Source organism: Grampus griseus, assembly GCF_964374135.1.
Source record: "Grampus griseus genome assembly, chromosome: 2".
Taxonomy (NCBI): domain Eukaryota; kingdom Metazoa; phylum Chordata; class Mammalia; order Artiodactyla; family Delphinidae; genus Grampus; species Grampus griseus.
In genome coordinates this window covers 42,977,234-42,990,996 of record NC_139018.1, presented here as the reverse complement: position 1 = coordinate 42,990,996, position 13,763 = coordinate 42,977,234, and the positions used below count along the sequence as shown (strand labels likewise).

Genomic DNA, 13,763 nt, shown 5'->3' with positions numbered 1-13,763 from the left:
AGAATCCACATACACTCAAAAGATAAATCATGGGTTGGTTAGGCTGATTATTGATTTTGCAAAAAATACCTATGAAAGTAGATATCCCTTTTAAAACATGACTCAAGTAATTCAAAATGAGGTTTACGTATTAATTAGCGGAAATGTGTTTTATCATACCTGTGTATATTCTTGAAACCAGAGATCCTGTCTTATTCTTCTTTGTGCCCTACCCCCCCAGGATCAAGCATTGTGCTTTGCAAAAAATAAGCCCTCAATATATGGTGACTGAACAGAAATAAGCTGAACAGAACTTTAATTCATTATCTTCCTCCTCAAAATAAGTAGTAATGCCTTTATAGGACTCCAATATAATTTTTATTAATTTATATTATGTATTCACTTCAAATGAGTATAATATCAACTTTTTAAGGAAAATCCACCTACATGCTTCTGTCACCCTGGGGAGAGGGGTGGCCCACGGGGGGAAATGATCTTTGTACAAATTAACTCCAATAATGTTTCTAGAGAAGGATCTCCCTCCTCCCCCCTTACCTTTTCTTCCTTCCCTCTCACTCTGGCTTCTCAAAGTGGGTTTAAAGAATCATTTAAGTTTACTGAGTTGCCTTACCTGACTAAGTGCAGGTATCAGTATGGATTCCAATAAGAAGGAAATGAAATAATGTTCAACCCCACAGTGGGATGCAAGAAATCTAAGCAAATTCCTACCAGAAATAGATTTCTAGCAGAAGGTAGTTGGGAGCCACTGCTTTGTTCACATAAAAAGTGCTCAACTTCAGGCCCAAAATAAGCACTGGATTTAAAACAATAACAAGTACAGCGAGTCAAATCAAAACACATCAATTAAAGAAGATAATGGTCCTAAAACCATCCACTACATCGCTGATCATCACTTGCCCAACACCTGGTACCTACAGACACTAGGGACACAAGGGCAGAAAGCTCTGACTCTGCCCTTAAAGAGGTTCGGAGAATTCAGTTAAGAGCACAAACTGATGATCAATGGCTGGGAAGACAGATTCATTTCGGTTGTGATACTAATAAAAATGAAATAGGATAGGTAAACACTAGAACTGATTTCTGACACTTTAAAAAATCAGAATATTTCATATAAAAATGGGAATTTTCAGCTTACCTCGGAAGAAATCTGAGATCTAGCATCACTGAACTCACATTCTCCTCCTTGCAACCATATCTGGATCTGTCTGGATCAGAGGGAGTGTGTGCTCTCTCCTGAAACACACCACTCCCTACTGTCTTAGGCACCTTCCTCTTTGCTCACTTACACTATCTGCCTGGCCCCTGACCCATTGGTTGCATGCAGAGGATGTGAATATTTCACTATAACAATGAATACATAATAATACTTGATCACAATACATAATTTTAATTGATAAATGATATTAAAAGTTCATATTTATTATGTATTTACTCTATGTCATGCATTATTTACTATACACAAGCTCTCATTTTACTTCATAATAGGAGACAGGAACACCAATATCTCTGCTTTACACAGATGGAAAAACTGAAGCCTAAAGAAATTAAATAGTTTGGTCAATATCACAGTGCTTATTCATGATGAAGCTAACACTTAAACTCAGGCATGTCCATTTGAGACCATAACCACAGCTATTTTTTTACTGTACTACTCATCAATACAGGCTGGGTGGTCTGAGAAGCTTCATAAAGAAGAGATATACAGAAGACCAAAAAGCACATGAAAAGACGCTCAACGTCGCTACTTATTAGAGAAATGCAAATCAAAACTACAATGAGGTATCACCTCACACCGGTCAGAATGGCCATCATCAAAAAGTCTACAAATAATAAATGCCGAAGAGGGTGTGAGAAAAGGAAACCCACCTACACTGTTGGTGGGAATGTAAATTGGTGCAGACACTATGAAGAACAGTATGGAGGTTCCTTAAAAAACTAAAAATAGAACTACCATATGATCCTGCAATCCTGCTCCTGGGCATATATTTGAAGAAAGCCATAATTCAAAAAGATACATGCACCCTAATGTTCACTGCAGCACTATTTACAAGAGCCAAGACATGGAAGCAACCTAAATGTCCATAGACAGATGAATGGATAAAGAAGATGTGATATATATATATACAATGGAATATCACTCAGACATAAAAAAGAATGAAATAATGCCATTTGCAGCAACACGGATGGACCTAGAGATTATCATACTAAGTGAAGTAAATCAGACAAAGACTAATATCATATGATATCACTTATATGTGGAATCTTAAAAATGATACAAAAAAATGATACAAATGAACTTATTTACAAAACAGAAACAAACACATAGACTTAGAAAACAAACTTACGGCTACCAAAGGGGAAAGGTGGGGGGGAGGGATAAATTAGGAGTATGCGATTAACATATACACACTCTCTATATAAAATAGATAACCAACAAGGACCTACTGTACAGCACAAAGAGCTCTACTCAGTACTCTGCAATAACCTATATGGGAAAAGAGTCTGAAAAAGGAATAGATATATGTATATGTATAACTAAATCACTTTACTGTACACCTGAAAGTAACACAACATTGTAAATCAACTATACTCCAATATAAAACAGAAAGAAGGAAGGAAGGAAGGAAGGAAAGAAAGAAAGAAAGAAAGAAAAAGGAAGAAAGAAAGAAAGAAAGAAAGAAAGAAAGAAAGAAAGAAAGAAAGAAAGAAAGAAAGAAAGAAAGAAAGAAAGAAAGAAAGGGAAAGAAAGACGACTTTGAGCTGAATGGTTTCTGTCTCTCCTTCCTGTCCTCTTTTAACTTGAACTTCATAGCCTTCTGTTTATAGAGTAGCGCAGCACTGAGTATTGTTTGCTATAGAATATGACAGAATGACTCTATACAGGTATATTTCTTGTATAGCAAGAACAATGTGATATTGCCCAGATGTGAATCATGACAGGCTTTTAACAGAGATGGGATTTCCTCTAAAGAGTGGGATGTACATGGTGTCAATCATGATGGTTATCTGGCTGTCAGCTGCCTAGGGATTGGAGGTGTGTCCTTCAACCTGGAAAGCAGGACAGACAATATGTAAGTGGAGTTGGGGATTCCCTACTTGGTGGTGGGCCCTAGAGGAAATTTACATCTTTGTCTTGGCTATTCCACATGGGAGCAGGGATGGGAAGGAGAAAATAAGTTATCCTCAGAACAGGAAACAAGCCAAGAGTTGTGAAGCCAGAAAGCCTAGCAAGGTGCCTGAAAAACTGTTCCAGAGCTTTGGGTACCAAATATTAAAAACCTTCTCAGACCATGGAATGAGTCGAGGCCTGGGAGCCCTGGAAGCTCCTTAGCTAAGGTACGATCAGAGAGAAATGTGTACCTCATAAGCCTAATTCATTTTGTTTCTTTTATTTTCTTGGTTCATTTGCTTTGTGTTCCCTTAGGTTGGAGCCAAGTATTTTTTAAATTTCTACTAATTTTAGTTGAAATAAATGAGAGGGTTTTCATCTATGCTTGAGCTGGAGTTTTAACAGGAAGTAGGGCTCCTCAGAGAGCACGTGAGGCAGATACCTTGAGAAAACCCAGAGGGAGCAATGTTGGGCCCCCACTGCACAGCATGCAGGATCTTAATTCCCCAACCCGTGTCCCCTGCTGTGGAAGTCCTGAGTCTTAACACTGGACTGCCAGGGAAGTCCCTCTTTATATTGTTTTTATAGAAGTTTCCACAGAATATTTTGTCTGGAGATATCAAACAATTAGAAGGGGACTTCCCTGGTGGCGCAGTGGTTAAGAATTCACCTGCCAATGCAGGGGACACGGGTTTGATCCCTGGTCCGGGAAGACCCCAAATGCCACGGACCAACTAAGCCCGTGCGCCACAACTACTGAGCCTGTGCTCTACAACCCTCGAACCACAACTACTGAGCCCAAGTGCCACAAGTACTGAAGCCGGCACGCCTAGAGCCCGTGCTCTGCAACAAGAGAAGCCACCACGATGAGAAGCCCGCGCACTGCAGCAAAGAGTAGGCCCTGCTCACCACAACTAGAGAAAGCCTGCGCACAGCACCAAAGACCCAACACAGCCAAAATTAATTAATTAATTAATTAATTTTTAAAAAAACAATAAGAAGGAGGTAGAATGGCTAAAGAAGAAGAAACACAGGTAAATGTAGGCAGAATCAATGTAAATCTTTCAAGACAAATTTAATATTTCCAAGGGTGAACACTTTTAAAATCTTGTAAGGCCATTCAAATTGATGCATTATATTTTTCTTCTAATCTTTTCCTTTGGGGATATGTGTGTATTTTAATAATAAAAGGTAGTCTGATGCCAAAACAATTTCATGGTTATGAGCACAGCCTGATAAAGTGCAGCTGGTAATATTCTTACATTATTTTATACATTGTTAAGGTTTTTAATTATTTGTACTCCGATGCAATAAAATTCTCAATGATTATACCAGTAAAAGGATAGTTATATCTAGCCTTATATTGAAAAATCGTATTTGAAAAATCATGCTTTTAAAAATGCCTTGAGGGGCTTCCTTGGTGGCACAGTGGTTAAGAATCCACCTGCCAATGCAGGAGACATGGGTTCGAGCCCTGGTCCCGGAAGGTCCCACATGCCGCGGAGCAACTAAGCCCGTGCACCACAACTACTGAGCCCGCGTGCCACAGCTACTGAAGCCTGCACGCCTACAACCCGTGCTCCACAACAAGAGAAGCCACAGCAATGAGAAGCCCATGCAAGGGAGAGTAGCCCCCACTCGCCACAACTAGAGAAAGCCTGCGCACAGCAACAAAGACCCAATGCAGCCAAAATAAATAAATAAAATGAATAAATTTATTTTTTAAAAAATGCCTTGAGGGCTTCCCTGGTGGCGCAGTGGTTGAGAGTCCGCCTGCCGATGCAGGGGACACGGGTTTGCGCCTCAGTCCTGGAAGATCCCACATGCCGCAGAGCGGCTGGGCCCGTAAGCCATGGCCGCTGAGCCTGCGTGTCCGGAGCCTGTGCTCCACAACGGGAGAGGCCACAACAGTGAGAGGCCCGCGTACCGCAAAAAAAAAAAAAAATGCCTTGATTTTCTGCAAACATCTAAAATGTCTTTGAAATCTCCACATCCTATTGTGCAGTTGCAAGCTGCGTGCTTGCTTTGACAACTGCAAGAACCACCACACGTGGAAAGCTCTGCTTGGACCACTCCTCACAGGGATTGTCAGTCCTGGAGTATGAGCCCAGATGAAACACTCAGAACCAATCATCTTGCCTAGGATTCTGAACAATCCCCTCAAGAGAGACCTGGTACAGTTTCCTATAAATCATATATTGTTTGGCCTGAGGCTGAGCACCTGGCTGCTGCATCTAAAAACTATTCTTAAGAAATAATTTACCTCAGTAATAATGTAGTGGGACTTCCCTGGCAGCACAGTGGTTAAGAATCCTCCTGCCAATGCAGGGGACACGGGTTTGATCCCTGGTCTGGGAATATCCCACATGCCACGGAGCAACTAAGCCCGTGCACCACAACTACTGAGCCTGTGCTCTAGAGCCCGCAAGCCACAACTACTGAGCCCACGTGCCACAACTACTGAAGCCCATGCACCTAGAGCCCATGCTCCCCAACAAGAGAAGCCACCACAATGAGAAGCCCGTGCACTGTAATGAAGAGTAGCCCCTGCTCGCCACAACTAGAGATAGCCTGTGCACAGCACAGGCGAAGACCCAACACTGCCAAAAATAAATAAATAAATTTATTTAAAATAATAATAAGAATGTAGTACCTTTGCATGGTGATGTACGGTAACTAGGCTTATCATGGTGATAATTCTGAAATGTATAGAAATATCAAATCCCTATGTTGTGCACTAGGAACTAACCTAGCCGGTCAATTATACTTCAAAAAGAAATGAACAAACAAACTCATAGAAAAACAGATCAAATTTGTGGTTACCAGAGGCGGAGGGTAAGAGGATAGAAAACTGGAATGAAGGCTGACAAAAGATGCAAACTTCCAGTTATAAGATAAGTAAGTAGTAAGGATGTAATGTACAATATAATTAATATAATTAGCACTGTTGTATGTTATACATGGAAGTTGTTCAGAGAGTAAATCCCAAGAGTTCTCGTCACAAGGAAAAAAAATTTTTTCTTTTATTTTGTATCTACGTAAGACGATGGATGCTCACTAAACTTATTGTGGTAATCATTTCATGGTATATGTAAGTCAAATCATCATCCTGTACACCTTAAGTTTACACAGTTCTGTATGTCAATTATATCCCAATAAAACTGGAAGAATAAAAAAGAAAGAATTCATCTAATCAAAAAGCTAAAATTATAGAAACATGCTTGATCACATGCCTATAAAATAATTGAATGGTAGTGTGGTATGTATGATATCTAAAGGATGATTCACCAACCTTTAAAATGTTTTCCATATTTTTTGATATCCTATGACTTATTTTTTTATAAATATCAAAAGAACAACACACACACACATACGACTCCCAAGAAGGGGCTCCCCTGGTGGGGCAGTGGTTAGGAATCGCCTGCCAATGTAGGGCACATGGGTTCAAGCCCTGGTCTAGGAAGATCCCACATGTCACGGAGCAACTAGACCTGTGCACCACAACTACCGAGCCTGCGCTCTAGAGCCCGTGAGCCACAACTACTGAGCCCACGTGCCACAACTACTGGGCCCACGCACCTAGAGCCCGTGCTTCACAACAAGAGAAGCCACCGCAATGAGAAGCTCGAGCACCGCAGTGAAGAGTGCAACTAGAGAAAGCCCATGCGTAGCAATGAAGACCCAATGCAGCCAAAAATAAATTAATTAAATAAATAAATTTATTAAAAAAAAAAGACTCCCCAGCATAAATATCAATTTTTTATTTCTCTAGGCTGGGGCTAAGTTCTCTCTCCTATCTCTCACAGTCCTTTTTCTGTAATTGTTTTATGATACTTTCCCACCTTCTACCTTGTGTGTCTGTTATTTATGTATTTATCATAACTTCTACTAAAATTTACACAAGATCTACTCTTACTTCTTTTTGTTATCTGAATGACCAAATACTTGCTAAGTGTACACATAAATGAATGAATAAACAAAACCACTGAATATGTACAAAGCTAAATCCTTTTGTCATCATGAGCCGTTATATAAAATTTCCTAAGTGTCTAAGAGTGAGCTTTACTAAGCAGTGTAACTTTCTGGTGCTGGGCAACAAAGATGCAGGAAAAAAAATGGGAAGAATCGACTCTATAACAATGCTTACTTAATTGTGACCACACCAATAAATAAATTCCCTATGATAAGAAAGCACACCAGAAAACTTAGAGTGAATGTCAGTTATCTTTCTTCAACAGCAGAATTTGTAGCAAAGCTTTATAGTAATACATCATAATATTGATTCTAAATATTCTTTGAAATACCACTGGCTATGTGAGCATTAGCAACAGACATGTGATGACCACTCCGAGAGCTGAGTAATTTACTGTACTAGCCTATAGAACATACAGGTACTTAAGAACAGAGACCTATCATAAATGCCAGAGAAAGTATGATGATTTCAGGACAAGCCAACAAAGTGACTTACCATAAGGGGTAATCAATGACTGAAATCATTGCCTCTGTTATTGATGCAAAATTAAATCCAAAGCATTTTCAAGAACAAAAGCCAAAACTTGTATCCATTCTTAACATACTCAGAGTAAAAATTAGAGTGAACATCCTTAACTTCATACTACAGTATCATAAGTAACAGCGGACAGTTCAAATTTCCAACACTCTACTGGATCTTTAATATTATGTCCACATAGCAGCTCCCAAAGGTAAGTCACATAAACTTGGCTTCATAAACATGGACTTGAGATGAGATCTTTGACTACACTTTCTCATTCATCCATTCTAGCTGCCTCCTGAGTTGAAACATTATATGAGAATTGAGAAAATAATAAGAAAATATTCTCTGAAAAGGAGTGCATATTGGGAAGACAAAAAAAATTGATTTTGTGAATTAAAGTGCAGTTGAAGAGCAAACACTTCTCTCATAAAAATTACATGGGCTCTTAAGAATCCTCAATGGAACTATTGAAGAAAAATATCTGAGGCTTCTCCACAAAGCCACTTAAAGAATGCATTTCCCAATTCATTTCTGATTGACCAATAAGAGATAGAAACTAAGCACCTTTTTTTCAGTACCAATTAGGAGATCACACAGCCAAAAAATATCACTCAGTCATCTGAACAAAGGCATACTTTTCAAACACGGCTTTCTCCTGAAATCCCTATCTATTGAAATTCCTGTTATTGTAGAGAGAATCCTAGAACAGAGACAGAACTGAGAATTCCAGATAAGAAAGGAGAGATAATATCACTGTCTTTCAGCAGAGGAAATTAAGAGATGCTGAAAATGTATATAGGACATGCTCTCAGAGGACTGTGGAAAAAACATCCATGAAATTAAACACACAGATGTGCACACACACACACTCACGAAGGGAGGAAAATTGATGTCACTGAAATAGATTAAACAACAAATGACAGAAAAATGACAGCCTTCTGCCCCATGTGTGCTACCTCGCTGGGAAAAGATGTCAAAAATACAATCTTTCAAAACCTAAATATAAGGACATCCAAAATGGTCTTCGAAAAACAAGGGCAAAACGGTCAGAAAAGAGAAAATTGAAGTCAAATGATATATTTGGTCTTATTTTTTTTAAAAATCAAGATATTAAAAAAATTAAACATGACTTTCCTGTTGGATACTAAGAATTTAAAACCTCTTTATATGTTAAAAAGGTAATATGCTATATGTTTATATATAACGTGTCATATGTAAAAAAAAAAAAAAAAAAGGTAATTCCCAGGCATGTCAATAACCCTGTAATAAACAGGCACTTTGAAACAGATGAGGAAATGGGAGTTGTCTGGAATAACGGCACGGGATTTTACAGCCCCACCACTCAGTCTATTATGCCTATAGAAACACATTAAATAGGACCAGTCAGATCGAGAATTCACATTCTCCAGATCAAGGACACTAGTGTTTCTTCTTGTCTTGCAGAAAAGCAATACATTAACCCAGGCTCATCTTGAGAGAGCCCAAGCAAATTCACCCTGTTCCCAAGTCTGTCCGGTCAGCACCATGGGGAGCACCAAGTGGTTTCCCACCTCTCACAGCTGGAAGGCCCGGCTATTGACTTCCAAACTTTAAGGGAGAAAGTGCTGGGGATGTGAAGAAGGATTACCAACACCTTAATCACAAGATCTGAGACACCTCCGTTTTTGTTCTCTTACCTCCCACACATTCTTAGGAACCTAGTACCTGGTACAAAGAGACCCACAGTAGATTTTTTTTTCTGAGTATTGAACTGTTAAAGCCATAACCTTCCACCCTACAGAATTATTGCTACAATGTTACAGCACAGATGAATTTCCATCTTCTGTGGAAATATAGGAAAGGCAGAAATAAGTCTGATTTGTTTAGAGTAAATAGATATCTTCATTTGGACTTCTAAAATTCACAAAGCAGAATTACATTCAGTAAGAAATATCGAAGGCCTTAGTCCATTTGATATTAGTATTAAAATATTTTAAAGACAGTTAGCCCAAATGAAAGAACTCCAAGTAAGTTTTCATAAGCAATCAGAAATTTTAAGTTGCCGTTTTGGAGCAGAGGAAGATATTAACATTCAACCAAAAAGGACATCAACCTAAACAAAGATCATGTCCAAAAATAAGATTATGCAACACTGTTAATCAACTATACTGCAATAACAATTAATTTAAAAAGAACAAAAATTAGCTTATGTACATATATATGTACCTGTATATATATACACATATATACATATACATGTACTTTGCCATTACCCAATTTTTGAATTAAAAGTTAGAACACTTTGTCATGTTTATATTTCAAAGATGCTGAATACAGCCCTAGTAGAGTTATGCCTGAGATAAGTATAATGCATTTTTTATCATCCTCAAAGCATTTATTCCCTAAAAAAAAAAAAAATACAGACAAGTAAAGTGTATCAGGCAAGGTGACAGATAAACCATTATCCCTTCAAAAATCAAACTGCATTTTTGCTGACAAGGTAAAAGGCATACTGAAATAGGCACAAGGCAGTATGCACTTATAGAAGCAGGCTTTCTTCAATGCCTGAGAAATATAAACCACACCAAACTTCTCCCACTCTACCAATGCACATCTCTCAGGTGGGCGTTCCGGAGGCAGAGCAAGTCTGCCTTCAGAGCCAGCTGGAAAACTCCTCAGAAGCAGACCTCCTATTACAAGTTGAATTGTGTTCCCCCAGAAAATATGTTTAAGTCCTAAACCACAGAACTTGTGAATCTGACCTTATTTGGAAATAGAGTTCCGGCAGATGTAATCAAGCTCAGATGTAATTATCGGGGTGTGTCCTAATCCAATGGCTGATGTCCTCATAAGACAAGGGAAATTTGGGCACAGAGACACAAAGAGGGAAGAGGTGAAGATGGAGGCAGAGACTGCAGTGATGCTGCCACAAGCCAAGGAATGCCTGAGGCACCAGAAGCTGGAAGAGGCAAGGGACGATCCTCAATCAGAGGCTTTGCAGGGAGCACAGCCCAGCCTACAACTTGATTTCAGACTTCTAGGCTCTAAAATTGCAAGAGAACAAATGTCTGCTGTTTTAAATCACCCAGTTTGTGAGACTTTGTTATGGCAGCCCTAGAAAACTAATACACTCCCTTAGTCATTATGTTGTAGAGACATGAAGGAGAAGACAACAAGACAGGGTACCACGCAGATACAAATTTTAGGCTCATCTGGGACATTGACTATCCCTTAAAGAATAAACATTCAGAAATTTCCACAAAGGTTCTTGCTCCTTGGGTGTGTGGTGTCTAAAAGGGGCAGGTCTCTTGTCCATATCTCACTGAGACAAATACCCTATTCTCTGGAGAACTGACATTTGTCAACACATCAGACACAGAGATTCAAACTTGAAAGGTAGATAACTTGACATCACACAACCTCGTTCTAAGTAAGAATAAACTATCTTCCCCTGGGTCCAATGCTATGGAAGAATTAAAATGTTTCATCCAGTCAAAGCCTCAGGCTACACTTACATTCCTGGACAAAGTGGAAAAACATGCACTGAAAATGGAGGCCTCCAATACATCCAGGAATCTATCGATTTATCGATTTAAATAAGTGTAGTCACTCCTGCTTTAAGAGGACTAGATAGACCAGCATAAAACTAATTGCGACATTATTAACATATACTAATTAAATATAAATTGTACTCCCCGGTATTTAGGAGGTGTGCTCATTCAAAATCTTGTCTTAAGCCCAACAACATAGCAGAAAGAATATTTTTAAACCAAAAATGTCTTTTCATAAGCCTTGACAAGGATCATAACTTCGATCAAAACTGACAAAATATATTCTCAAAAAGAAGCTGGAATTGAGCTGTGTAGAAGAAAAGCACTAAAACTCTAGGACATCTTAGGCAAGTTAAGAAAATTCTCACACATCTCAATATAACTGCCACCATCTACTAAATTTAGAAAAGTATTGCAGTTTCACAAGTATGGATTATTCACAAACACAATTTTTTTCCTCTGATTAAATGAGCCCTGCCGGGTAAAGCTGTCATCTCTAACTCAGGTTAATTTGGGGAAACCTGGTCCTTCCAGATGGCATCAAGGAGAGCAGACAGCTAATATGAGACTACATTCCAAGTTTTTATCTTAATGTGGAGAGCAAGAGCTGCTGGCCTCTGAGCTCGCTTTGATCCATTTCTTAAACCAGCACTCCATGGAATTCACATTCCTCCTAAAATGTCACATTTCTCCGCCAGAAAACTACCAGCATTACCCTGAAAGTCTGCAATACAGCCTGCTGCAAACCTGGCTGAACCACCTTCTCTGTTACAGAGTAGACAAAATATAAAATAACAGCACATCCTATGTCTTTACTGAATCCAACACATGGCTAATTTAGTGCCCAAAAGCTTACCTGTCTTCCCGATTAGTTTAAGAAACAGCACTACAAATCTCTGGGCATTTTGCAATCCAGCCAGGAGCTGTTCACCTGCCAAAATGCTGATTAATTAAACGACCTTTCATTATATTTCCCGACTTCTCATTCGTGGATGTGCAGCTGTGCTCCAAGCATCTTTTTTCATGCTCAAAGCCAATGTCTTGGAAAGTAAAATTTGGCAAAAATTTCTCAGCCTTAACAGATGAGGAGACTGTCTATCTCCAAAAAGTGGAACATCTAACCCAGAGACGTAATTAAGGGAGAATGACCCAGCGTTAACAACCAGAGCAGTGTTACGAAAATACAATTCACATTAAAACTTCCACCCAAGAAAATGTGGTGGGGAAACTCAAGTTTTCCATTAAACCAGTTTTCTCAATTCAGCCTGCACACTGAAATCATCTCAGGCAACTCTTGAAAAATGTTGATGCCAGAGTCCATCCCAACTGAATCAGAATCACTGGGAGAAGGACTCGGTCATTAGGATCCTTTCAAAGCTCCCCAAGGTGATTCTAATGTTCAACTGTAATTGACAAGTACTGATGTAGAGCAGGGGTCAGCAAGCTTTTTTGGTAAAGGGCCATCTCATAAATATTTTAGGCTCTGTGGGCAATTAGTCTCTGTCACAACTACTCAACTCTGCTGTTCTGGCACAAAAGTAGCCACAGACAATACACAAATGAACAAGTGTGGCTGTTAATTAGGAACACTGAAATTTGGATTTTATAAAAACTTCTACATGTCACGAAATACTATTCTTCTTTTGATTTTTTTCGATCGTTTGAAAATGTAAAGACCAATTTTAGCTTGCCATACAAAAACAGACGGCAGGCTGGATTTGGGTGGGCCATGGTCTCCTGACCCCTGATCTACACTACACACAGAATATACTTATCCTGGATCTTTTCTCAAAGACAACAGTTGCTCAGTGACTCACTGAATCTGTTCCAGAAAAGATCCCCTTCAAAGCATGGATACCTTCAGATTCGAGTTGGTCCAGACCATAGGAGGCAGCTGTATTAACATAGCTAATGGATGGAGCAGCAGTTCTCTCGGAAGATGCCTCAGGATCAGCAAGCGCTGGGGAAGTGCTAGGTGCTTCCTCCATTATCCCAGGGGGCGTCACTGGAGAACCCACAATTGGTGTGAATAACTCCTCATTCGGCCCTGTGACTGTGTCCATTAGGTCTGCCAAACACAAGAGACATGACCCAAAGATGATCAGTATGGGGAATATATACACGTGCTTTACTTCTTAAGCAAGAAATGACGAATGAAGCCAGTATTCTTATATACAGTAAGTTTGGCACTTAGACCAGCTCTTCCTTCCCACATTGTACCAATCCAGCCACCGGAGGCAAATACTTTATCTTCCAGGAAAATATATTATCTCAAATCAGAACTTTGTTTTCAAATGTTAATCTCCCGTTTATTCTATTAACAATATTATGGATTTTGTGGGATTTTATATAACCTATTACCAAAGGTAGAAAATTTAACAAAAATGTATTTAAATATACCCCAAGGATGACTTTTAAAAATCAAGTCAAAGAGTAAAAGCTTAGATCTGTGTCTGCAATATGCTCAATTTTAAAGCAACCAAATTTAGCCCCAGATATTCCCAAATCTAGAAACTCTAGAATAGTAGTATTTTGTAAGCTTGGTGGATCATCAGAATCTCTTGAGGTAATTTTTTAAATGTCAGTTTTCATGCTTTCTACATATCCCAACGTACCGAATCAGAACCTC

At 39.1% G+C, this 13,763-nt stretch overlaps 1 protein-coding gene across 2 annotated transcripts in view; it reads right to left on the bottom strand.

The window, feature by feature from the left end:
- The window catches only part of ARMH4 (armadillo like helical domain containing 4), a 128,237-nt gene that overhangs the window by 102,648 nt on the left and 11,826 nt on the right, over positions 1-13,763 (bottom strand). For both annotated transcript variants that reach the window (XM_082647139.1, XM_082647140.1), the window contains exon 3: positions 12,993-13,202. In XM_082647139.1, the coding sequence (XP_082503265.1) occupies positions 12,993-13,202 (210 nt within the window). The remainder of the gene's footprint in view (positions 1-12,992; positions 13,203-13,763) is intronic.